At 56.2% G+C, this 25,416-nt stretch overlaps 1 protein-coding gene across 1 annotated transcript in view; it reads left to right on the top strand.

The window, feature by feature from the left end:
• The first annotated feature begins 3,526 nt into the window (after positions 1–3,526).
• Positions 3,527–25,416, top strand: part of SRRM3 (serine/arginine repetitive matrix 3) — a 33,563-nt gene continuing 11,673 nt past the window's right edge. Inside the window, exons 1-10 of the mRNA XM_057748593.1 lie at positions 3,527–3,759; positions 10,503–10,604; positions 19,465–19,593; positions 19,668–19,748; positions 20,255–20,284; positions 20,737–20,799; positions 20,923–20,958; positions 22,799–22,849; positions 23,468–23,572; positions 23,927–24,104. Coding sequence (XP_057604576.1) covers positions 3,527–3,759; positions 10,503–10,604; positions 19,465–19,593; positions 19,668–19,748; positions 20,255–20,284; positions 20,737–20,799; positions 20,923–20,958; positions 22,799–22,849; positions 23,468–23,572; positions 23,927–24,104 — 1,008 coding nt within the window. The remainder of the gene's footprint in view (positions 3,760–10,502; positions 10,605–19,464; positions 19,594–19,667; positions 19,749–20,254; positions 20,285–20,736; positions 20,800–20,922; positions 20,959–22,798; positions 22,850–23,467; positions 23,573–23,926; positions 24,105–25,416) is intronic.

Raw genomic sequence — 25,416 nt, 5'->3', positions numbered from 1 at the left:
TTTAGATTCTGACTCTGAATTTATGAGCCTTCTCAAGTGGTTCCTCAGTGAATCTGACATCAGGTTATTAGAGTTCCACCCAGTCAGTGGTGAACATACAGGATTAGACATGGATGAGGACAGAGCCCTGTGGTCCTCCACTAGATACCCCCATCTAATAGGCCAATAACATTGACCTATTAATCAGCTCCCTTTGAGCATAGGTTAATCTACCCACCAATTAAAACGGTACAGAATGTTAGCTCCCACCAGCATAATATCTCTTGCTCCTTATGAAATCTCACAATAATTCCATAATAGATTAATATCAGATACCTCATAGAGAGACTCGGTGCCTGTTGTAACGCCCTGCTCTGCTGGGCCAGCAACCCTGACTTGGAAAGGAGTGGACTCGTGTGTGATGACTCATGCTTAGGGGCCCAGCCTCTCCTCTAGGGGTTCAGGGGCCATTCTTTTAATAATGGCACCCTCCATCACCAGGTGAAGTTGCTAGAATCCACCATCTGTCCTAATGAAAATCCAGACAGCATCTGCCCTCTGTCTTCACACCCCTCTCCTTTCCTTCAGTCGCTCCTGAAAGATTGCCCTCAGCAGCCCAGCCATCTGACCCAGGCAGTCTCCCAGTGCCAGGGATAGGATTTCTCTGGGTCTGGAGATCTGAGTGCATTCAGAACAGCTCCCAGCAGCTTCCCTCCCCTGCCCTCAAGGAGCTCAGGCCAAGTCCTGGGCTGCGGAACCTCACCCACATCAGAGGGAAGGCATGCAGAGCAGCCTCCCTCAGAACCTGGTTCCTGGCTCTCAGTGCGGCCCAGGCACTCTGTCCCCACACCCTCAGTGCATCTCCTGCGTTGCCAGGTGCTGGGTAGGCTCTGGGGAGCTAGAATGAAGGGATGGTCCCCTCCCCTCAAAGGGCTAGAACAGGGGTCAGATGCAAAGAATAAATTGAGCCTCAACATCTAAAGAGGTGAGGACAAAAGCCATGGGGGCACAAGCCAAGAATGACTCATCCTTCCTCAGAAGCAGGGAAGGCTTCCCAGAGGAGGTGACATTTGGGCTGGGCCCTGAAGGATGTGCTGGAGTTCCCCAGGTGGAGAAGAAAGGAAATGGAATTCCAGCACAGGGGAACTGCGTGGGTAAAGGCACAAGGGAGTACGAGCACCTGTTTGGGGACAGACAACCCAGGCTGAGGGGCTAGATGTTTGTTGCAGGGTGAGGGGTGAAGGGATGAAGTTGCAAGATTGCATAAGACAAATGCAAAGGGGTCTTACAGGCTGTATCAAGTACCATGCCCACTATTTCTCTGTCCCACCTCCCTTTTTGTCTCTTCTTTGTTCCACCCATGGGCACCAGGCTCCACATATTTGAGGCACTTTGCTGGCCCTGGGAGTTGAGCCTAAACTGCCCTCGGCCCACAGTGGGAGCCAGACCTGTGAGCCCACAGTGACACAGTGAGTGGCAAGAGCTCCCGGAGGGTAGCGCCAGCCAGAGGGGGGAGGGGAGACTTCCAGAAAGTGGTGATGCCTGGGAGCAGTGACTTTGAGGACATGCAGGAGTCGGGAGCAGGGCATCCCAGGGAAAGGGCGCAGCAGGGGCAAAGGCCTGGATGCAAGAGGGATGGAGGATCTTGTATGCGAGAAGGAGGGGACGGCTAGTCCAGGACGCAGGCCATGTCACGACTTGAAGCCAGGGTGGGTGGGAAGCCACTAGAGGGTGTTAATCAGGGCATGACATGATCTGATTTGTTCCTAGACCAATCTCCCAGGTTGCTGATGGAAGATGAACAGAAAGAGGTCAGTGCAGGGGGGACAGACAGGATGCTGAGGCCAGAGTGGACCAGAGTGAGGGGCTTGAACTGAGGCAGTAATGAGAAGGGAAGAGGTGGACAAATGTGAGCAATGTTGAGAGGAGGGAACGAGGGACCAAACTTGATGTTGGCGAGCTGTGGTGGGCCAGGACAATGGGGGTGGTGAGTGGGTGATGCTTGTGGGGTACCCTAGGAGAAGGCCTGGTGGAGTTGTGGTGCAGGGCTGGAGCTTTGTTCTGTAAATTCCCAAGAGCCCTCCTCTCCTGAAGAACGTGGATGATGCTCCCAGGCACAGGTTGGGATCAGAGGCTCAGAGAGGGGCAGTGACATCCTCGAGGTCACAAAGCAAGGAGTGAGAAGCCTGGCCTAGAACTCAGACACTTGGGGGGATGGACATCTGAAACGAGCTTGTGTTCTCATTACCACTGTTACCTCCTGTCGCTGTCCCCTTCGGAGCCTTTTTCCTCTCATGGTCCCCCTCTCTCTTCTCTGCCTTTCAGACTCCATGGCACCTGAACACCCCTCACCCCCATCACTCTGAGGCCAGTGAGGAGAGTATGTGTTGGGGTGGGGGGGAGGTGTATTGCAGGAAGGCCCCATCTGGGACGTCCAGACATGCCCAGTTCCTTCTCTTCCCACCTCCCTCCACCCCCTCCCTCCTTCCCATCCCACTCCCTGGGAAGGAGGCCTCCCTGTTGCTTAGCAACTAGCAGAGCCTTGGAGAAAGAAAATGGAAATAGCTCAGGAGGTGCCTCCCCTCTGCTAAGATAAGTCCTTGGTGTGTGTGTGTGTGTGTGTGTGTGTGTGTGTACACATGCACAGGGTGCGTGCAGGCACATGCTCTACTTTGGGTCTAGCATGGAGCCATGGCTTCTCACCTCCCAAGCCATGCTGACTCCCACCCCACCCCAAGCCCATAGGAGGATGTGGCTGCCTGGAAATTTAATGTCGGTGCTACTTCTGGTCACATCCTCAGAAGCAGTGTTCCCAGAACAAAGGAGGGGACAGTCCTGTGGGCTTCAATCTGGACCACGCCCCCACCTGGAATGTTGACTTTGGGAAAGTTAGCCAGATCAAAGTGGGAACTGAAAACCATATGTGTGGTGGGAATGGAGTTAAGCCTGGAGAAGGTTCCTTCTCCCTGTCTCTGCAGAGCTGTCTGGGAACAGACTGGGAGGGGGGAGCACATGCGGTCTGTGATTCCAGGGGCCAGAGCCAGAAGAATGGGGGGGTGGGGCTGTCAAACTGAGCTTGAAGGGAAAACAAGAATAAAACCAACAAATTTTTCCAGAGACCTACTTGGTTTCCTGGGGAGTTGCCAGCAGGTGTGCAGGCAGGGGCCAGGCAGTCAGGCCCAGGCATTGATACCAGGCAGAGAGGGTTGTCTGGGGTGGTTACGAGGTCCCTGGAGATGAGAAGCTTCCTTAGAGGCCATCTAGTCCTGCCTGAATCCACTCACCTTGCTGATGGGGAAAGTCCAGTATCTGACCCCCACTCATGCCCTAAGGCGTGACCCAAAGGTGTGACCCAAAGGTGCAAACCTGCCAGCGGCCTGGCCCTGCAGCATGAGAGGAAGCGGATTAGAGCCACGAGGGGGCCTTTAAATCTCCAGGATTAACCCACGCAGAGAGGAGCTTAGCAGGTGGCCGAGAAGTGACCATCCCGCTGGGTGTCTGTGTCTGTCCCGCAGGGCCGAGGCCAGCAGCTCTGGGGGCAGCCACCATGTCCTCCACCGTGAACAACGGGGCGACCGGCATGCCGTCCCCGCCCGACGCGGCGAACGGCTTCCCGCAGCCGGGCGCCTCGTCAGGGGCCTGGCCGCGGGCCGAGGAGGAGCTGCGCGCCACGGAGCCGGGCCTGGTGAAGCGCGCGCACCGCGAGATCCTGGACCACGAGCGCAAGCGGCGGGTAGAGCTCAAGTGCATGGAGCTTCAGGAGATGATGGAGGAGCAGGGGTGAGCAGGAAGGGGGCGGGGCAAGGATGCGGGGCGGGGCAGGGGCGGGGCCAGCCCTGGGGCTCCGGAGCCTGTAAGGTCAGAATCCGCACCATTGCAAGCCCAGCCGAATTTTCATTCCCTTATTAGTTTATTCTACAAATAAGCTGTCTTGAACTCCTGCTCTATGTCAAGCTCTGACTTGGGCTCAGATTCACAGAAGCCAAGGAAACACAGTCCATGCCTTCCAGAAACATCCAGCCCATTGCAGCAGAGAGTCATGTAAACATCAGTGACAACTCAAGGCCTCAGTTTTCCCTTCTGTAAAATGGGTGCATCGAGCTGCCTCGTCTCTGCCAAGCAGGTGCTGTTTTCAGCCAGGCGAGAACACACAGTGGGCCCCTACTGTGTGTGAGGGCTGCCTGTGGTTTCAGCAAAGGAATTCCAGCCAGCTGCCATACCTGGAAGCTTAGGTTTCACCCTATCCAGTTCAGAACCAGTCACAGGGGCACACAAGTGTGCCAGGCGCTGTGCTGGGCAGCGCTGGGCCCTAGAGCCAAATCGGAGTCACTTCCTCAGCCAACTCCACCATAAAACAGATTAGAATCATGGTTATAGGACAGGAGAGGGTCAATGCTTCAGGAGCTCAGGGGAGATTCTGAGAGAAGACATTGGAATGGGACTTGAAGGATGAGTAGGAGTTCGTCAGGCTGAGAAGGAGGGTTGTGTGTCAATCAGTAAGGATTTAGGAGCCTCCCCTGAAAATTCCGTGCAGACAGGACAGCCTTCACACGTGGAGCTGGAGGCGAAGAAACAGAGAACAAAGCCGTGCCCATCCGCGCAGCTCCAAGGAAAGCTGGCATTCCCAAGTCTCCCCTCTGCATCTGCCCTGAGAACTTGGAAACTGCTAGGCTGGCTGTTGAGGGAGTCAAAGTGGGGAGCAGGGCCTGCCCATCATGCTTGCTCTGTCAGTGAGCTGAGAAGTCAGAGATGCCCAGTGTATTAGGGCCTGGAGCCACATGGGGGCAAACAGCCTGTGTAGAGCAGCCCTTCCAAACCACACCTTTGTCTGTTCATCCAGGCCTCCTGGGCTTCCCAAGAGGCAGCCAAGACAAGGCTCACTGTCCCCATGGAGCTCAGAAGACACTGAGGCTCAGACAGAGACAGTCACCGCCACCGAAGGCCCTCAGGAAGGGGGGCCAAGGCTGCCAGGCAGGGCCGCTGGTAGGAAAAGAAGGGGACACGGGGGGGGATTTCGTGTTCACCTCCAGCTGGGGACCAGGTGGGGGTGGGAAGGGTCCCTGCAGAGAGGGATGGATGGGTGGAAGGCGGCTGAAGACAGACAGAAAGGAGGCTTCCAGCTGGCAATGAAAACAGGTTTGATGAGCTGTGGTTGCTGCGGAAGAAATGAGATCCTCAGGGGCAGGGTGGAGTAGCGGGTGGGGAGTGGAGTATCCTTCCTTAATTAAATCTGCAAATCCTGCTGAATTGGGAGACTGGAAGTGTGGAGGGAGTGTGGGCGGGTGGGCGTGGCTAGGGAATAGGACAACTGAGACAGTGGATAACAAGCCTTCTGCGCTTCGTTCTAGGAAAATACCCCTTCCCCCTCACAGAGCCCCGCCCCTTCCCCCACAGAGCCCCGCCCCCTCCCTGAGCCCTTCTGCCCTCACTAAGCCCCTTTCTCTTCACCGAACATTCCCCTTCAAAAAGCCCTCCCCTTCACAGAGCCCCAACCTTTCCGGGAACCCCTAAGGCCCCTCCCTCATGGCACCCCCTCCTTCCCCAAGCCCCTTCCCATCAGTTGAATCTTCCCCTGAACTGGGAGGCTTATTATGTGACGAGGGCAGCCTCAGGTGGAGGGGGATGGCATCTGGCCATGACCTTGGTGTCTGGTCCCCTGGCATCAAGGACTCATGCCTCTCTGGGAAGCACCCACCAGGTCTCCAGATATTCCATCAGGGGCCCTTCCCCCACCCAAGCCCTCACTCTAGGTGGTCCTTAGACTGGAGTCTCCCCCAAAGCTAGCTCTTGAGTTACCATTCCCCCCACCCCATCTCTTAGCAGCTGCCTGGCTGGTAGAGGGCACAGCCACTCTGGAACCCAACAATCTTGGCTCCCTGGCCTGTGACCTTGGGCGAGTCACAACTACTGGCCGGTTAAATAGGGAGTTGTTCTGAGTGTCCCGTGGACTAAGGCACATACAGGACTCCCACACCCCCAGCCAGTCCCCAGAAAGTGCTCCACAAACACGAAACACCCTTGCTCTGTTATAAAATCCAGTCATTAATATCCATTTCTAGAAATGCTGGTTCATTCGCATTTATTTACCAGGTTCTCAGGCATTTGACAAATATTCCCACTAGTCACAGGAACACACATTCTTTGGCCCCATTAAAAAGCAATCCCTTCCTTAATACTGATGGATGGCGGCTAATTCACTGGTGATTGATGCTGCCTTTGGACTCATCTTCCTGGGCAGCCTCTACGTGCAGCCTGCGACCACTGTGGGGTGGGGACAGAGCCCCCAGCCTTTGTGATGTGATGCTCCAGCCCTGGCCCCAAACATCCCCCCACATCCTACCCATGCCCCTTCCCGTGAGGACACGCGAGGTGGACAGAGCATGGGTCTGCCCCTAGCTGGGCTTAGAGCTTTGAGCCCTGCCCTCTCCCTGTTGTGTTTCCTCATCTGTAAAATGGGAATGGTAAAGCCACCCACCTCCCTCAGAGCAGTGGTGAAGGTCAAATTAATGACCGAGGAAGTGATTATCTAGGAAATGCTGAATGTGGGCAAAGGCAGGCAGAATAAGACATTTTCCACTCTGGAGACCTCTTTTAAAATGCACTGTCCCCTCACCCCATCCCAGCCCAACAGGGCAACCCAGAAAGTCCCCAAAGCAAAAATGAATTTGGCATGTCCTTCCTGAAGAGTGGAGTGGCAATGAGGGAGCCACACTCCCAGGGGAGCAGCTGAGCCAGGAGGCTGGGGCGCTGAGACAGGCATCCTTGCCTGCCTATCCGCTCCTCTGTCCAAGTCCAAGGCCTTCTGCATGGCCTCAAGTTGAGAGGTGCTGCCGCATCCCCAGGGTACCAGCCTCCCTCTCCCCAGCCTTTGCCTCCTGGGAGAGCAGAGGGGAGAGACCCAGGTGATTCCTGACCCGGGACCATGCTGACCTGGGAGGGGTGTAAGGTAAAAAAAGGATGACTAGACCCTCCATGCCCACCACTGACAAATAATCGTCAGTCACCTCCATTTACTGAGCACCTACTACATGCCAGGCATCGCACAAAGTGCTTTGTATGTGTCATCTCCGCTAATCCTGTGACAACTTTGAAAGGCAGGTTACTCTCCCATTTCACAGATGTAGAGGCTCAGGCTAAAAGAAGTATGTGGACTTGTCCAAGGTCACAGAGCTAGAAAGTGGGGGTGCCAGGATTCAAAAACAGGACTGCCTGCTCTCCTGCCTCTCCTCGTAATGCCTGTCCCACCTGGCCCCAGCTGAAAGGTATGAGGGGAGAGAAGACTCCAAGGTGATGGTCACACTTAAGACTGCTTTGCCCAATAACCAGATGTCACCCCTGGGTCCCAGCTTCTCCCAGCAAAAACCCTGGTGCATGGAGGGGTCCTCCAGAGTCAGTTCAATCTGCACCGCCAGCCCCTCAACAGCAGGTGCTGGAGTTAGTCACTTCGCCTTCCACTTACCAGCTCTGGGATGAGCGCTGAGTCCCTGCACATGTCCTGCTCCAGGTCATCATGAAACCCCAGGCTTTGTTCCCGCCTCCCGGTCTTCACGTGCTCCACAGAGTCCCAGGCACGCAGCTTGGACCCGGACCTGCAGCCCCTCCCATACAACTGGGGATCTGGCCCAGCCTTGCTCTTGGGCCATCTCCTCCCCAAACCCGCCAGGTCCTGGGCCCCCTGCCAATGGCCCAGCCAGCTGGCATCTCCCTCCAGGGTGGGGGGGTCTATGAGTTGGGGGCTGGGCAGTGTTGAAGAGCCTGTACTGTTTGTCTCTGTGCTGGTGACAATGACAGGCTGGTCTCCTGAGGAGAACGTGAGATGGAAGCAGTTCCTCTGAGCCTCCACTGCTCAGAAAGGGACCAAAGATGTGACTCAGGGGATGGCAGGAAGGATACCCTCCTTCAGAGCCCAGTAACCGAGGGCTCTATCCTGCCCAGCAAGCAAGGCCTAGGGACCAAGATGGACACCTTGGCGGACACCAAGGCCCAGGGCTGGTGAATCTGGGTCAGTGGTGTCAGCACAGCAGGGCCTGAACCACACACACACCTGCCCCTGCAGAATGGACGGGGAGTTGGAAGAGACAGGCTCCTCCCCCTGCCAGGCTGGACTCCATCCTCCCTGCCAGGAGGGATAAATTATGAGTTGGGGATTAACATATACACACTACTGTATATAAAATAGATAACCAAGAAGGACCTATTGTATAACACAGGGAACTCTACTCAATATTTTATAATAACCTATATGGGATAAGAATATGAAAAAGAATATGTGTATGAGATATATATCTATATATATCAGTTATATATATAATCACCAGGATATATATATAACTGAATCTGATATATATATGTATATAACTGAATCACTAACACAACATTGTAAATCATCTATACTTCAATTTAAAAAGAAGAAAAAAAGGTTAAAATGGTGAAAAAAATCCTCCCTATGGTGGACCACATGGGTGCCTGAACATATAGAGGGTGACACCCCAGCTGAGGGTCAGGGGACACGTGGTTAAGAAGTAGGTGGCACTCCTCACCTAACCCCCCAACATATTCAATCGATTCCCGAGTCCCAGCCATCGTCCCTCCCAGATGGTATTTTGTCCACTTTTCCTGCATCCTCACCCCTACTCTCTAGCTCTGACCTCACCACCTCCCCCATGAACCATGAAAATCCAACCTGCAAAGTCTTCAATGCCAGGACTTCCCTGGTGGTGCAGTGGTTAAGCATCTGCCTGCCAATGCAGGGGACACAGGTTTGATCCCTGGTCCGAGAAGATCCCATATGCCTCAGAGCAACTAAGCCCACGAACCACAACAACTGAGTCCACGTGCCGCAATGACTGAAGCCTGAGCGCTCTGGAGCCTGTGCTCCTCAACAAGAGAAGCCATTGCAATGAGAAGCCCGTGCACCACAACGAAGAGTAGCCACCCCCCCAGCAGCCCCTGCTCGCCACAACTAGAGAACGCCTGCGCGCAGCAACAAAGACCCAAACATAGCCAAAAAAAAAAAGAAGTCTTCAATGCCTCTCCATCACTGGCTACCCATTTATCAAACATTTTTGGACGCCACATGTGGCAGGCAAGGTGCCAGGTGCTGGTGACACAATGGCACTTCAGACAGACAAGGTCCCTGCCCTCAGGGAACCCCCAGGCCAGTGCAGGATGCAGAGGAATCAACAGATGATGCTTAGCACATGAACCACCTGCCAGGAACCGGGAAGCTCGGGTTGCTATGGAAACACAAACTTGGCACCTAACCCGGGGGTGGGGGTGGGGGTCCATCCTGCTGTAAACATCCCATGAGTCACATCTTTGTGTTTAGCCACGGTTATTTCCACAGAGTAAACCTGGAACTTAATTTATGAGTCAAAAGCTGTATTTTTTTTTTATAAGGCTTTTGAAAAGAATTGCCAAATTACTCTCCAAAATGGTGGGGCAATCCCAAATGCTTGTTGAAGGAGAGGAGGGAAGAAGGGAGAAAAGAGATGGGGTCCCTGAGAGGGAACAACGTACCATTTTCATGAACAGGCTGAGTGGGACGGGCTGGGCCTGCTGTGGGCACAGAGAGTGGATACTCATATGACAGAGAAGACGGGACCCCAGTTCCTATTTGGCTACCATGTTTTCTGTCCACGACAATGACCTGCAGCCCAGGAAGGGGAGAGGGTGGGAGCCTGGGACCCCAAGACTCAATCAGCAGCAGCTGCTATGTGCTGCCACAGGGCCAGGAGCTGGGTGAACACAGACCCCCGGGGGGCAGTATGGACACGGGCTGCGAGTCCCCGGCATCTGTCACAGTGGTGGTGTGAGAGAGGTGGCAACTCATCCCAGGGCGTGGGAACAAGGATGCGGAGTAGATAATTCTGTGATTTGGTCCCTAGCCTCGGGGAGGGAGAGAGAACGGAGGAGAGAAGTCGGGAGCTTCCATCCAAGGCCCAGACTTCATCCACTCCCCCATCCAAAGCTGGGAAGCAATGGATCTACCCCTGGGATCCTGGGCCGCCCACTTGGCAGCCTTGACCTTGCAGAGGCAGGGATGCACTGAGGACCTCCGCAGGCTATTGTGAGGATCCGATGTCTTTGAGGCCAGGAAAGCAGAAAAGGCCACATATATGTCAAGGCCAGGGGTCTCACTTCTCCCCTAAAATGTCTCCAGAGAGTGACTGCAGCCTGGATGTGGGAGGGAGGCCTGCCCTGGGGTAGGGGAGGGCTGGGAGAAAGGGCCCAGCCTCCACTGGTGGGTCTCCCCACCTCTGGGAACAATACTTCCTTTATCTTACGTGTTTGTTTGGATGGTAGTTTGTTTAGTTGGTTGGTTGGCTGATTTGGTGCAAAATGGGTAGGCCTTGAGCTTCCCCAGCACTGAGGATCTTGTTAGTGGCATGACCTTGGACAGGTCATTGCGAGCTGGAAAGTGCCCACGTGACTGAGGGCTGGGGGGATGGTATGGTGGGGCGGGCAGGTGGGGAGGAGACCAAAGCCAAGACAGTAGTTCACACCTTCCCTGTGCCCCACAGGTACTCAGAGGAGGAGACCCGGCAGAAGGTCAGGACTTTCCGGCAGATGCTGATGGAGAAGGAGGGAATGCTCACCAGGGACGACCGGCCTGGGGGCCACATGTGAGTGCTGCCTGCATGGGGGCAGGGCGCAGGGAGGGTGCAGGCTCAGGCGGCAGCTGGGAGCCAGAGGGACCTTACCCAGGGCTCCCTCAGGTAGTCGGGGCTGGAGGTGGGGAGAAAGAGGAGGAGGAGGAGAGGTCATGGGTCTTGTCCACTGGAAGCTCTGGCTGGCCCAGGGCACTAGGCGGGAGCCACTGGGCACCTGGGCATCTCCAAGGGCCTCTCGCTGCCGCCCTGGGTTCTATCTATGGCCCAGCGGTGGCGGAGGCCTCCCAGATCTCAGCTCAGGGAATCCTGGACTGCAAATTGGGAAGTCTGAGAAATGTTCTCACCCTAATGTTGTCAGTGGCTGACAGGCTAGTCCCACTGCCCCAGCTATTACCACTATAAAGTGGTCTCCAGAGTAAGCACAGACTCTGGAAGGTAAGAACTAATGCACCAAATGTCGTTGTTGGCTTGGCCAAAGGCTTATCAGGTAAAGAGAGGATGCATTCTGTGGAGGTCACATTTCTGCAGCTGTCATAGGACAAGAGGAGCACTGGGGTGCTGTGGGCACCCCTGGGTGGTCTTGGATGAAACAGGGAAGTTACAGGGAGGCAGACGTTGTCTCGGATTACAGGCCAACTGGCAACTACTCAAAACCATATTAAATGGAGCAGCTGCTGTAGGAGGGCGGGGACTACGAGTGTCCAGGCATGGCTGGAGGCGGGCATCTTGCTGGGGCCCTTAGTCCTTGTGCACCTTTACTGGCACAAAAATAAAATGACAGCGGCACCTTCTGAGCGATTTTCTTGTTGCCATTGTCTTGAGGGCAAACAGCATTGCAGGAGTAGATGAACCTTGATGGGCAGCAGGAAAGCCCTTCCTGCAGAAATCCTAGACTGCTGGGGGCTCCCCTCCTCATCTCACTTGACCTCACCTCTCTGGCTTGCGTAGCAGCAGAAGCAGAGTCAGGGGGACGTCCCTCGTGGTCCGGTGATTGGGGCTCCGCGCTTCCACTGCAGGGGGCGCGGGTTCCATCCCTGGTCAGGGAACTAAGATCCCGCATGCTGTGCTGCGCGGCTGAAAAGTGAAAAAAAAAAAGTGGAGTCAGGGCAGCCTTGGGTTTGTGGGGGACTCATGGGTGATCTAGGTGCTCTCTCCTCCCTGGAGGTGGGAAGAAGTCATACCACCACCACCTCCTTCTCTCCAGCCTCCCAGAACCCTCAGCAACTGCTGTGTCCCCCTCAGTGACGCCCGGCAAGTTCTCCCCCCACGCCCCGCCACCCGGAGCAGGGCGAGCCCCTCCCTCCCTTCCCTTCTCAAACCTCCTGACAACCAGATCCTCCCGCTGCTGCTCGCACCACCTCCAAAACCACCGGGTCTGGCCTTTCTGACCTGTGTCCCCTCAAGTCCCCCCAGGGCTCCTCCAGAAAATCAGCCACCTTTTCTTCTTCCACCCAGTGTGAGGGCAGGAGGCCTCCTCCGGAATCTACCTTTGCCACCTTCTCTGGGCCCTTCCAGTGACAACCGCCCCTCCAGCCCAAACTTGCCTTTCTGCCCTCCCCTAGGCTCCTTCCTCTTAATCTACTTCCTGTCCTTCCTCGACTCTGCTTTCTCCTCCAGCTTCCAGCCCACATTTCTCTTCTTTTTCCACCAAATTTCTGTAGAGCATGTGGTACACGTTGTCTCCACTTCCCTAAGCCGTGGAGGTCCGGCGTCTGCCTCCATGACTCCTGTGACCTGCTTGGGCTGTGGCTGCCCGAGTCCTACTTACCGTGGCCCGGGCTCCTCTGCAGGCCTGGCCTCTCGCTGGCATCTGCCACCACTGTGCTTCTCCAGTGGAAACCTGCTTTTCCCCCTGGCTTCCAAGACAGTTCTTTGTGAGTTTCCTCTTGCCCCCCTGGTGGCTTCTGCTCCTCCCTCACTCCTGCCAACTTTCCAAATGTTGGCTCCCCCCAAGAATCTGTCCTGTCCTCAGGTCTCGTCCCCAGGTCTGCCCTCCCTCTGCTTCCTGGGAGCTCTCATCCAGCCCTGAGCTGGAACGCTCTCCTGTTAGTGGATGACTCCCGAGTCTTTTCCAGTAGTCCCGATCTTCTCTTTCCTTGAATGAATGAATGAATGAATGATGCATTTAAGAACTGGGACACATTGGGAAGGATGTCATGGAGAGGTTGCAGGGTCCATCATCAGAAGAAATGTCCTTGAGGCTCTGTGCTATATGCCTAACCCTGCACTAGTGCTATGAGGGGGCCGGGGGTGGGGGGGAGAAAAAGACACAGCCCCTCCTCTCTGGGTGGAAACACAAACCTCCAACCTGAAACAAGGAATTACTGGCAGCTACTGCTGAGAATAAACAATGTGGCCACTTGAACAATTGAGTCTCAGGCTCTGTCCCTGTTTGGTGGGGGAGGAGAGAGAGAGAGACGGGCTAGTGTGGTCGGTAAGGAAGGGTTCCTTGGAAGAGGCCGTATCTGGAAGACTTGACAGTCAAGGAGGATTCCTCTGGAAGCAGGGGAGAATATAGACTTGGCAGCGTCCTGGGATCCCACTAGAATGGTAAAGACATTGAAGACAAGTTTGTTATCAGTTTTGTTGCTGTTGTTATTTTGTTTTGTTTTTGTTTTTGTTGTGAGTTTTGTTTACTGCTGTACCCCTGGTGCCTAGAACCATGCAGCTTGCTCAGTCTCCCCCAAAGCCTTTCCTCCTTTACACAGGGAAGGGCTGGGACCAGAAGGCATCTTCTAGCTCAGGCAGCCAAAATGTGTGACAATAGCATTGCAAACAGTGACTGCAGCAGGCTAAGGAGGCTGAGGGTGGCCTGGATTACTCCCGGGCTGGAAAGAGATGTTTGTGGTGCTGAACCCAAGGCCCGAGGCAGAGAGGGGACAGAGGGCTGCCGACAGCTTGGTCATGTGCCTTCCTGTGGACCTGGCATCCGACTGGGTCTTCAATTCTTAGATCAGAGTGCAGGCTAGTGGAGGGAGACTCTGGGCTCTGGCATCAGACACCCCACCTGTCTTAACTTCTAAATTCAATGTTAACCCCCTGGGCTCTGAATCCCAGCTCCACCACACCCCAGCTGTGTGACGTGGGCAGGTCTTTGATCTCCCTGGGCTTTCAGTTCCTCACTTATAAAATGGAGATATTAGTACCATCCCCAGGATGGTAGAGGAAATTAACTGAGACAATGACTAAGCGTGAGGATTAGCGGCCCCCTCCAGTCTACTCTCCACACTGGACACCAGAGCATCATTCTGCAGCGTTCTGGGTGTGATTCCATAGATGGCAGGAGCCAGTGGAAGGCTTTTGAGAGATGTGATGTGGTCGCGTGTGTTTGGGGACTTTCTCCTTTGGCAGATGGATCAGAAGGGGGAAACTACAAGGAGAACAGGGGGGCAGCTAGCACCCTAATCTGCGAGAGAAGTGATGGAGAGTGTGGTCTCAGAGACACTGAGAGAGGACACGCTTGTATCTGGAAACTGATTCATGTGGGGAGTCCTATTTTGCCCCGGAAAACTTCTGTGGTTCCCCACCCTCCAGGCAATCAAGTCTGGACTCCCTGGCCTGGCATTCAAGGCTCTCCACACTCTAGATCCAGCCTGGCTTCCCACTCCCAGCATCCCACAGCAGCCAGCCCTACCTGCTGGCAGCTCCCAGCCATGTCGTGCACGTTCTCACTTCCACGTCTTTGCCCGTCCTGGGCCCTCAGCCAGAAACACCCTAGTCCCTTGTGCACAGGTTCGAATACACCCCATCATTCAAGGCTGCCTCTGAAAACCACTTCATTCCTGGGATAAAAGTAAAATCTTCTTCTCTTTGGGATGCATACAATGTTTTCTTTACTTCTATGTCTGTGATCAGTTTGTTCTCTTTTTCACTCTAATAGACAACCTTTAAGAATAATTGCTTTCCTCATTATATAAGGCACGTCCCATATATGGACGTGTGATTATATTGAGCCTTGGTTTGTAGTAGCTCAGAACCATTAAAGTTTACTCTGGATACTTTGAAAAAACAAAAATTGTTTTCATAGTTATGTAATATAACAAAATGTTTGGGAGAGAGAATTTCTGGAAAACAACATTCGTATGCTACTTCCTAAAACAATGAGCCAATGACTGGTTTTTTTTTCCCTATGTGTCTCATTTTACATGTAGTGCGACCTCTCCATGCCTCATATTTTCTCTATAAGATGAGAATATCAGTGATGGTACCCACATCAGAGGCTTGCTGAGTGTTAAAAGACTGCATGAGATAAACATACGTAAAGTGCTCAGAATAGCACATGGCACCTGCCTTAGTAATTAGCATCATGTGCACATGTCATGTGTTTGCCCTGTGCTGTGAGGAGCTACAGCAGAGGCCCCAGGCCTGATTTATCCCTGTTCCTGCCACCCCTGCCACCTCCCCGCCAGCCCCGGGCATGCAAGCTGAGTGAGCGGAGAGGGCAGCCCCTTTGCCTGGAATCCTTCTCTTCCTCTCTCTGGACTCATTCATCTGTCAATTGGCCATTAGGCTCCTGGCAAATGGAAAACAGAACCAGTTAATTAGCAAAACTGCTACAGGAGGAAGAGTGTGGGACAGGCCGTCTCTTCCCAGGTCGGCGCCCTGCCTGGGGCAACCCATCCAACAGGTGTCCCGTGAGGGGCTGGGTTCAACCTTGATACACCTTTGGTCCCTCTGCAGTGGACTCCGGTCCAGCCTACTTTGCTCAGCTCTGTGGAGCTCAGTTTTTTCTCTCACTGGGGAGGAACACTTCCCCTGCCTATTCCACAGCCATGGTGAGGACAAAGTTCACATTTGTTTTTTTGTTTGTTTGATTTTATTTTATTTATTTTTTTAATTTATTTTTGGCTGTGTTGGGTCTTCATTGCTGCACGAGGGCTTTCTCTAGTTGTGGCAAGCTGGGGCCACTCTTCGTTGTGGTGCATGGGTTTTTCATTGTGATGGCCTCTCTTGTTGCAGAGCACGGGCTCTAGGCGCACAGGCTTCAGTAGTTGTGGCACATGGGCTTAGTTGCTCCGCAGTATGTGGGATCTTCCTGGACCAGGGGTCGAACCCATGTCCCCTGCATTGGCAGGCAAATTCTCAACCACTGCGCCACCAGGGAAGTCCCACGTTTGTTAACTTTGTTAACAAACATGAACTTAAAAGTAGAAAATGTTAAACAAATCTAGAATTCAGTGTGCACACCCACAACTGTGTCTACAGAGCAGGGAGGGGATGGCTGAGCTAATACCCACAGCAAGGAAGCCCGGCCAGCAAAGTCCAGGGCCGTCCTGTTTACACATGAATTCTCAAAGCCAACTGCACGGGTGAACTTACGTTCTTAATCAAAGGTCCCGAAACCACAGGAAATGTTCCTTTCCCTCTCTGGGCGTCATTTCTCATCTGTGAAATGGGGGTGTGCAATTTCTCCTAATCAGGAACTGGTTCTGAGTGGGGTTGGAACTGTGGAGAGCCATTTAAACATTAGAGAACATTCTTATTAGTGGTACTATCAGCCAGGAAGGTCAGGACAGGAGAACCCAGTGTTCTAGCCCTGGGGGAGCCTGCAAAGTAGATGTAGTGGTATCAGCTGCACAAAACCAGCAAAAGAGGCCTCAGTCTAGGTCCATTTATACCCCTGGAACTGCCAGGGCAAGTCTTACCAGAAGGTTCTGAGACCTTGTATGTCTCCCTGAGCCTGTGTCTCCTCTGTGCCTTTCTTTTCTTTTTTTTTCAAAATTATTTATTTTTAGCTGCATTGGGTCTTCATTGCTGTGCTCAGGCTTTCTCTAGTTGTGGCAAGCGGAGGCTACTCTTCGTTGAGGTGCACAGGCTTCTCATTGCAGTGGCTTCTCTTGTTGTGGAGCATGGGTTCTGGGTGCGTGGGCTTCAGTAGTTGCAGCACGTGGGCTCAGTAGCTGTGGCGCATGGGCTTAGTTGCTCCACAGCATGTGGGATCTTCCCAGACCAGGGACTGAACCCATGTCCCCTGCACTGGCAGGTGGATTCTTAACCACTGTGCCACCAGGGAAGTCCCTATGCCTGTTTTTCTTCTTTTTTCTTTTTTTTTTAAATAAATTTATTTATTTATTTTGTTGGCTGTGTTGGGTCTTCGTTGCTGCACACCGGCTGTCTGTAGTTGCGGCGAGCTGGGGCTACTCTTCCTTGTGGTGCGTGGGCTTCTCATTGTGGTGGCCTCTCCTGTTGTAGAGCACGGGCTCCAGGCGCGTGGGCTTCAGTAGTTGTGGCACATGGGCTCAATAGTTGTGGTGCACGGGCTTAGTTGCTCCGCGGCATGTGGTATCTTTCTGGGGCAGGGATCGAACCCGTGTCCCCTGCATTGGCAGGCGGATTCTTACCCACTGCGCCACCTAGGAAGTCCCTATGCCTGTTTTTCAATGCTCCCAGCGGACAAGGTCCCAAGCCAGACTCCCAGAAAAGGACTGGAAAGTGAGAGAGGTCAAATGATAAGGTCCAGGGAAGGAGGAGGGGGCACAGGGGAGGGAGCTCTGGCCCCGGGACAGAGGCAGAAAGGAAAATGTCTCTAGGGGTGCAGCCAGCAGAATGAGGAGGGCCCGGTGAGGGCCTGGACTCAGTGGCTAACCCAGCTTGGATGTCAGGAGGCAAGAAAGGATTCCTGAAGGCAGGGCCCAAACTGAGCTATTTTATTTTGTAAATAGCCTTCATCATTTTTGTGTCAGGATAAACGGAAGCTCCCTCCTCCCACCGGCTCACCCACACCATGTTTGTGGTGCCCTTAAGTTTTACTAAAGACTATGTTTTATGCGTCAGGCATTTGTGTGGCTGCGGGCTATGTGGGGGTGATGAGCCCTGGGACAGGCAAGGGACAGGCAAGGAACTGGAGGTTTCAGGGACAGGAAGTAGGAGGCCACTGGCTTCAGGGAGAAGAGCAGAGGGGTTTGAATGAAGGGATGTAGGGGGTGTCTGGCTCTGTGGGGGCAGGGGGATGACATGAGCCTTCATCACCCCAGAAAAACCTCCTGTAACACCTCAGTGACTTCTAGGCTGGCTGGTGAGGGGACGGGGGGGGGGGGGGGGGCCGCCAGGATGGTGTTTTGGATCCAAATGACATTCTTGACAGGAGGCTCTAGGCTAGCCAACCTTGTCAGATTTGGGTTACATTCTTTTTTTTCCAAATATGAAAATCAGTCTTCAAAGAGCTGCTTAGTGGGTGCTCCACTGGAGATTTGTCCCTGAAAATTCTTTCACCTTGTAGCTGTGATCTGCCTTCCTTGCTCTGTCTCTCTTTCATGTGTCAAAACCGCTTTTCTCCCTGGAACAGGAGGTGTTGGTGTGTGAGCGTCTGACAGAGATTCCTCCGTCTAGCAACGGTGACCATGTGTGCTTGGGACAAAAGTCTCAGGCCAGGCCTGTGTCAGGAGCGTCATAGAATCTTACTTAATCCTCTCCTCAAAGCTGGGATATTCTTTCCTTCATTGTACAGATAAGGACCTGGAGGCTCAGTGCACGTGGTCATGCCTGAATTCAGACCTGTCTGTATGAATCCAAAGCTCATGTCACGTCCTTAATGCTCTGACGTCCAAGCCCTGGCCTCCCTCGCTCTGGGCAGGGAAAGGATGAGCCTGGTGAAACCAGGGCTGAGCCTCCATGGGGAGGGGCACTGTCTGGGCCAACAGGGAATGAAAAATGGAAGATGGGGGAGGGGTGGCAATCACCCAGGAGCTGGGCCTTTGGAGGGTTATTTCTGGGCGTGTTCAATAAAAAAGTTGCACAGCATCCAGGACCTCAGCGAATTGTCCCAACAACCCTGTAACGTAATTAGCATTCTCATCTTGGAGAAGAGGCTCAGAGAGGGGACATGACAGGCACCGGGTCATGTAGTGACTCAGGGACAGTGCACAATGAGGGCACATCTGCAGCTTCAAAGTTCCTGCTCTTGCCTTAAGCCCAGCAGCCTTTAGGAAAAAAGCGCCACTCTTCTGAGTGCCCGCAGGGAGCAAACATCTGTGGCAGAGGATGGCTGGGGGCTCCTGAGCCGGGGGCAGGGACGAGATGCGGTGGTCCCCGCTGAGTGAAGGGAAGAGCTGGGCAAGATGCATGGGGAGCATCGCAGGCCGGCAGAGTGCTGAGGCCTGCGCCCGCTGCCGCTGAGCAGTGATTGATGACAGCCCGGCACGGCAACGGGAGAAGAGCCGCCGGAGGCTGCGGAGAGGAGGACGAGGAGAGGCTATGAATGTTTCAGAGAGGCGGCGGGGGGGCTGGAGGGAGGGAGGGGCGGGATGTGGGAGGGGCGGGGTGCACTCCCGGCAGGGGAAGGGGGCTCAGGTGTAAGGAAGGACAGATATCGGAGAGGGGGGAGCTAAGACAGGGGGAAGGGGCTCGGTGAGGGAAAAGGGGGGCTGGGGAGGGGAAGGGGGCTCAGGAATAGGACACTGGGGTTAAGGGTGCAGGGCTCAGTGAAACGGGCTCAACGAGGGAAGAAGGGGCTCAGTGAGGGGGACTGGGGCACAATGAATGGGACTGAGGGACAAAGAACCTGTCGGGAGGGGCCTCGGCGAGGGGAGGGGCCTCACTAAGGAAGGGGGGCTCCCAGAGAGTGAGAACTTAGAAGGGGGAGGGCTACGTGAGGGGGAGGGCTCCGTGCTCTTCTTTCTCTTTTGCAAGATATGGCACCGTCCTGAAGGATGGGGACAAAATAGCATGGTTGAGGCTGGGGCCCTGTAAGGGAGGCTCCCGGTCCGGCTCCCCGAGAACCGCGCCTGACCCTCTAGGGGTAGGGGCCGCAGACCCTGGTGCCGGCGCATCCCGACCTTGCCGCCCGGCCAGGCCCCGGTGGGCGGCGCGGAGAAAGGGGCCGCCGGAAGGCCCGGCCGCAGCGGCGGGTGGTGAGCGTCCCTGTCGCCGGCAGCGTGGCGGAGACCCCGCGGCTGATCGAGGGCGCCGAGCCGGGCCTGGAGTACGCGCCCTTCGACGAGGACGACGGCCCGGTGGACTGCGACTGCCCGGCCGCCTGCTACCGCGGGCACCGGGGGTACAGGTCAGCGCCCGCCGAGATGGGGGGGGAGGGGGGCCACCCATCCCTCCTCACCTCTGATCTCCCTTCTCACCCAGGACCAAGCACTGGTCCAGCAGCTCGGCGTCGCCCCCTCCCAAGAAGAAGAAGAAAAAGAAAGGCGGCCACCGGAGAAGCCGGTGAGAGCGGCCACCCGGACAGAGGGGGCGGGAGGGGCGCGGTGGGGGCCCCAGGTGCCCATCCCTTGGGCGGGCAGAGCTCCGACGACGCCGCACGGTGGGCCTCGCCCCTTGGTGAACCCCTCCGCCCTTACTGAATTCCTCCCCCTCACTGCGCTGCCTCCCCCAAGTGCCTTCCCCCTCGCTGAGCCCCTCCCCGCACTGAGTAACCACCTCCCGGCGCCCCCCCCCCACCATTGGCACTCATCCGCCCCAGAACTGGACACACTGACTCAGCCCCCCACTTCAGTCCAACCGCTCTCCATCCCCCAGCATCCTCCCTCAGGGGTCCTGCATCCACCACAGCATGAATGGCCTGGGGAGGAGGGGTTTGGCTGGTCTCATCTGTGGCTACCCCGCTCTATGTGCCTTCTCCCCTGCCCTAAGTGAGACCCTGGCCAATGTCTGGGGCCCCAACTAACCCCATCCAATTGTCTGTCTTCCTTTCTTTCTCCCCCTGCCCTCAGCAAAAAGAGAAGACTAGACTCCGAGTGCAGGTCAGTAATGAAGGCAGGTCAGGGACGGATGGGCTGGGCCTGGAGAGGATGTCCCTGGGTGGGAGAGAGCCCAAGGCCATCCCCCAGAGCCTGGAGGCCTGCTGCCTCCAGGCCTGGACCCTGGACATAGCCAACATGCTAGCTTTTCCCCACAGAAGCCAGGAATCCCATCATTGGAGCCTCTAACCTTTGGGTTTGAAACAGTCCTTGCTCATACTTCCCAGGAGGCTGGAAAGGTGACGAGGGGACAACACTGGCAGCTCCACCAACTACCCTTAGGGACCTTGTGGACCCTCGGGGCCTCGGTTCACTCTGTACAATGGCAGCTGGCTTCAAGCCCTGGAATCACCTTTCCAGCTTCAAGGCGCCCAGGGCTTCCCCAGTCATTTCCACCGTCCCCCCCATCCCAGGGCCCCAGTTCACGAGAGCCCACCCCCCAATTGTGTCCGCAGCTGCGGGAGCTCCTCACCTCTGCGCAAGAAGAAAAAGAGTGTGAAGAAACACCGCCGAGACAGGTACCTTCTCTCCCCTGGGCCTCCTCTCACTTCCTCGGGGGCTCCTCCATGACAAAGGCTGTGCAGATCCTGACCCCAGGCCACCCCAGGCAGGTTCAAGAGAACCCTTTTATGACTCTACAGGTCTGATTCTGGGTCGCGGAGGAAGAGACGGCACAGGTGAGTGGCGCCCTATGTAGGTGGGACAAGAGGCTGTGGACAGGGGCCAGTGCCCTCCTGCAGGGACCGAGGAAGCCGTGATGGGGGGGAGGTTGCCAGGGTCCTGTCCTGCTCCATCTTCCCACACCAGGGACTCCTCCCCAGAGCCAGACAGGGGACTGGAGGGTGGGGGGATGAGGAAGAAGGCCAGTTGCAACCCGTGCCTGCCCCATGAATCAGCCTTGCCTTGGGGGCCCCAAGAATTTCCAGACAACACAGTATACTAAGGAGAGCGGCCATGGAGGTGCCAGTTGGGAAGGCAGAAGCCATGAGGACCCCAAATTTGCAGGGAAAGGGCATGCCAGGCGGAAGGAGTTCCTTGAGCTAGGAAAGCTCAGTGGATAGGAGACGGGGTGAACGGGCTGTGCCTACAGGTGGAGTTTCTGGGGGGCAGGTGCCAGCCCCCAACAAGCCTGACTACCTCCACTATGAAGCCTCCACTCGGGTGGGGCTGGGAGCCAGTGGGGGGCTCTGAGCAAGACAGTGACTTGTTCAGGGTGGATTGCCAAGGGCAGAGGAGGTGTAAGGCCTGAACGCGGGCAGAGGCAGGGGTGTGAAAGGAGTCGAAAACTCAGCATGGAGAAAAGGAAGATGTGGGGCAGTCTCATCCCCACTGTTGGCATTGAGACAGACCCCCTCCCAGCAGCCGTGAGGAGGGGCAAAGTCCCCTGTCCCATTCCCCAGTGGGAATTTGCCCACGGCCACTTGCAAGGTGGGGGAGGAGCCTAAACAAACACCTCCACCTGGCCCTCCAATTTCCCCAATTTCCCATCTCCCCGCTTGTACCCCTCTCCAGTCTTTCTGAGCCAGTGTGGGCCCCTACCGCCCCCCAGTGGTCACCATCCGCTTGCACCGATCCTCTGTCCCGCTCCCATCAGTCCTGGGAAGGACCTAGAGGTGAGCTAGGGACCGACAGCTCCAGATGGGGAGCCTGAGGCCCAAAGCAGGCAGCGTGGGTTCTAGAAGCCAAACCTCTGGGCTCCTGGGCCTGCCCTCCACCCCCTCTGCTCTTGTGTGAAACACATTCTGGTATTTCTCAGCATCATTTCATTTTTGGTCAGAAGGAGGCATCTGTTCAGGACTAGGGATTGAGCAGGAATCTGGTGGCATCAGGGTGAGGCTGAGATATCTACAGGAGTGAGACCTTAGAAGGCTGACTGGAAGCTTCTCAGTGCATTTGTCAAAGGCAGAAGGAGCTGGGCTGTGGGGCTGGATGAGATGGGATGGGGATCCAGAAGGGTAACCCCAAAGCAGGAAGATCAATGCCCGAGGGAAAGCATTTCTTTCCTAAACCCTGGGTGAGCTGCTCCAGGGCCAGGCCACAGTCTGAGGGGACAGAGAGGCAGGAGGCCTGGACTCTGCCCTAGAGAATCCCATCTGAGAGAGTCTGGGGCACAGGGGACACAAATGAGGTGTGGAGGGGCCACCCCCACCATGGCGACTCATCAGAGGAGTCTATCCCAAGACCAGTGTCAGAAGGTAAGGGCAAGTCATCCCTCCTGCTGGGGCCATGGCCACATCTCCTGTGGCACTCCCAGAGGGAGCAGCAGTTGGGGCCCAGGCAGGAGGTGACCCAGGCCAGGAGTACAGGACAAGGAGGGAATAAGGCCTGGCAGAGTAAAAGGGACCAAAGCAGTGGGGTGAGGTGGGCAAGTCCACACCAGCCAGGGAGTCTCAGGTGCAAGAGAGGAACACAGATCCACACCGGACACAGCCCAGCTCCAGGGCTCCAAGGCCCTGCCCTCCCCCGGCCAGCTCAGGGCTCAGGCTGTGCTGTCAGGGTGGCCTCTGCTTTCTGTAGATCTCGAAGCCCCAAGAGCAAAAGAAAAGAAAAGAACAAAGAGAGGAAGAGGTGAGTATCCTCCCCCACTCTCCAGCCCCTCAACCCACTCCCCTTCCCCCCCACTCCCACCCCCACCAGAAAATCTGGCCTTCTAGAATCACAGAATCAGGCGCTTGCAGATAGCTCATTTTGCCCCTGCAGCCCAGATGGAAAATTTCAGACCCAGAGAGGAAGCCAAGAGCCCCTGGGAGTCAGTGGCAGAGCTGGAACTGGAACCCAAACCTGTGGCCTCCCAGGCCAGGGTCCTTTCAAGTTCAGTCCTTGTGACTCCCCTGCATCCCCGCCCCCCATGCCAGTCACAAGAACACCAGCTGAGGGGTGAGTTAGGTCTTGGGGGGCTGGGACTGTCTAGAGAAAAGGATGCCTTTTTCGTAATTCTGACAAACGACCCACATGGATGAGCTCTGTGCCCGGCATGGGCAGGGTTTGGGTTATTTTTGTAGGAGACTATTTTTGTAGGAGACTGTTGAGAAGGGGGACTATGGGGGGGGGGGGCGGGAGACTATGGAGGCAGCAAGGGACGCGGGGAGAGGGGGTGGGAGATGGCAGAGGCTTCCATGAGGCCTTCACAGGGATCCCCCCCGGGAGGTGGGGCAGAACTTGAGCACAGCCCGGTTTCTCTCCCAGGCCACATGCGGAGTCCCCAGGCCGGAGGTCCCGTCGCCGCAGCAGCGGCAGCTCCCACAGTCCCTCACTGTCCTCCCGTTACAGTGATTCCAGGCCACCCAGCAGGTAGGTCTCGGGCTGCTGGGAGCGCCCAGGTGTCCTTAAGCTCCCTTTCTGTTGGAGGCAGGGGACCTACAGTTTAAACACCGTCCCACCCCCCCAGGGCTGGGGAGCAGGGCTGGTGGAGAGACAGCAACTCATCAGTGGGTAGAAATTTACCAGGGCTGCTCTGCTGTCCAAGCCAAAGGGCGCCCCAGACTCTGAATTGGAAACCGAGGCAGTGTGAGGACTGGGGCCTTGCTCTCTCCATGAAAGGGTTTCCCGGCGCCGTGAGAGGGCGCGTGTGGGAGGAGGGCTGCCCTTCCTGCGGGGCAGCGGCCGCTTGCAGACGGGGCGTCCCACGCCGGCTCCCCCCTATAGGCAGAGCCCCAAGCACCGAGACGACGGGCGCAAGACGGGCAGCCAGCGGTCCAGCGGGAGCCGGTCACCTTCCCCGTCCGGCGGCAGCGGATGGGGGTCGCCCCAGCAGAACGGCGGAAGCAGGCAGCGGAGCGGAGCGCACGGGGGCCGCCCGGGCTCGGCGCACAGCCCGCTCGATGTACGTACGCTTGGCTTTGCAGAGGGTTCCCGCGCCGCGCGGGCTGCGCCGAGCTGGGTCGGGGCGGAGCTGGGCGCAGCTGGGTGGGGCCAGGTCGCCGCCGGGGGCGCGCACCGGGGGCGGGGCCGGCCGCTCCCCCCGCCCCGGGCACCTCCCCGCACCTGAGCGGCCAGGAATGCTCGGTGGTTCGCCCAGCTGGCCCTAGTGTCAGGGTGAGGGGGGCCTGCACCCTTGACCTTGGCAAACTGAAGGCCAGAGAAGGTTGACCACAGGGGCACTCAGCCAGTTGGGTAAAGAGCTGGAAAGGAACCAAGGCCTTCTGCCTCCCTTCTCCCTGGCATACTGGGGTGGGAGGGGGCGTGGACATTGGTAGGGGTCGCAGTCGGAAAGCGATTCAGAGTCAGGACCTCCCCCGGGCATCACTTGGGCCCTGAGCCTCCCTCTCCCCACCAAGTCCTTTCCGCCTCTGGAAAGCCCTCCATCCCTCAAGCCCCTCACAGCGCCTCTCTCCCTCTCAGATCCCTCCTTCATCTCAGTCCCCTCTCTGCCACAGAGCTGCAATTCTAAAGTCCCTGCTCCCAGGAGAACCTGTCTTTTCCTGGGCGCTGCCCACACTTGGACAGGTGTCTCAAACCTGCGGGCTCCACTTCCCTTGGCCCATCCTTCTTAAGGCACCTCCCAGCTCACTCACTGCTCCCACAGAGATACCGTCCCCACCCACCCTCTAGGAGGAGCACAGACTCCTGGAGACCCACAGGCAGGTGTGGTGATGGCAGGAGCCTTTCCCCAGAGGGAAGGGCTGGGCCAGGAGCGGGGAGGCTCTCCCAGGCCCTGGGGGAGGCCCACATGTCCTTTTGTCTGTCAATCTTAGAGTCCAGGGTAGAGTCCCCTCAGGGAGACCCGGCTGCAGTGCTGGCAGGGGCGCTGGAAGGGCACAGGGGACTTGGGGTGGGGAGGCCTGCAGGTCTTCCCCCCCCCCCCCCCCCCCCCGCAGACCTCCAGGCTGCCCCAGGAGCCTCAGCAGGGAGTGGGGGGGGCTGCCCCTCCCCAGACCTCAGGTCTCAGCAGCAAACATGTACGTGTTGGTCAGTTTCATTTTGATTTTTGGCTGTTTCCTTTCACTCCCTTTCTTTTCTCAAACACCCTTACTCCCACAGCCTCAGTGAGGAAAGTCAGGGGCAGCTGACAAAAGGCTCTGAGTCTCAGGATCAATTTTTGTTTAAGGACATTACCTGTCTTGAGACTGCCCCACCTGGACAGGGTGCCAGGCTCCTGAGCTCCAAGGGGCCTCTTTGGGCCACATGGGGAGGAT

The sequence above is a fragment of the Hippopotamus amphibius genome, chromosome 9 (genome assembly GCF_030028045.1).
Source record: "Hippopotamus amphibius kiboko isolate mHipAmp2 chromosome 9, mHipAmp2.hap2, whole genome shotgun sequence".
In the NCBI taxonomy this organism is placed as follows: Eukaryota; Metazoa; Chordata; class Mammalia; order Artiodactyla; family Hippopotamidae; genus Hippopotamus; species Hippopotamus amphibius.
The sequence above is the reverse complement of the archived record's forward strand: the minus strand, read 5'-3'. Positions and strand labels throughout refer to the sequence as shown.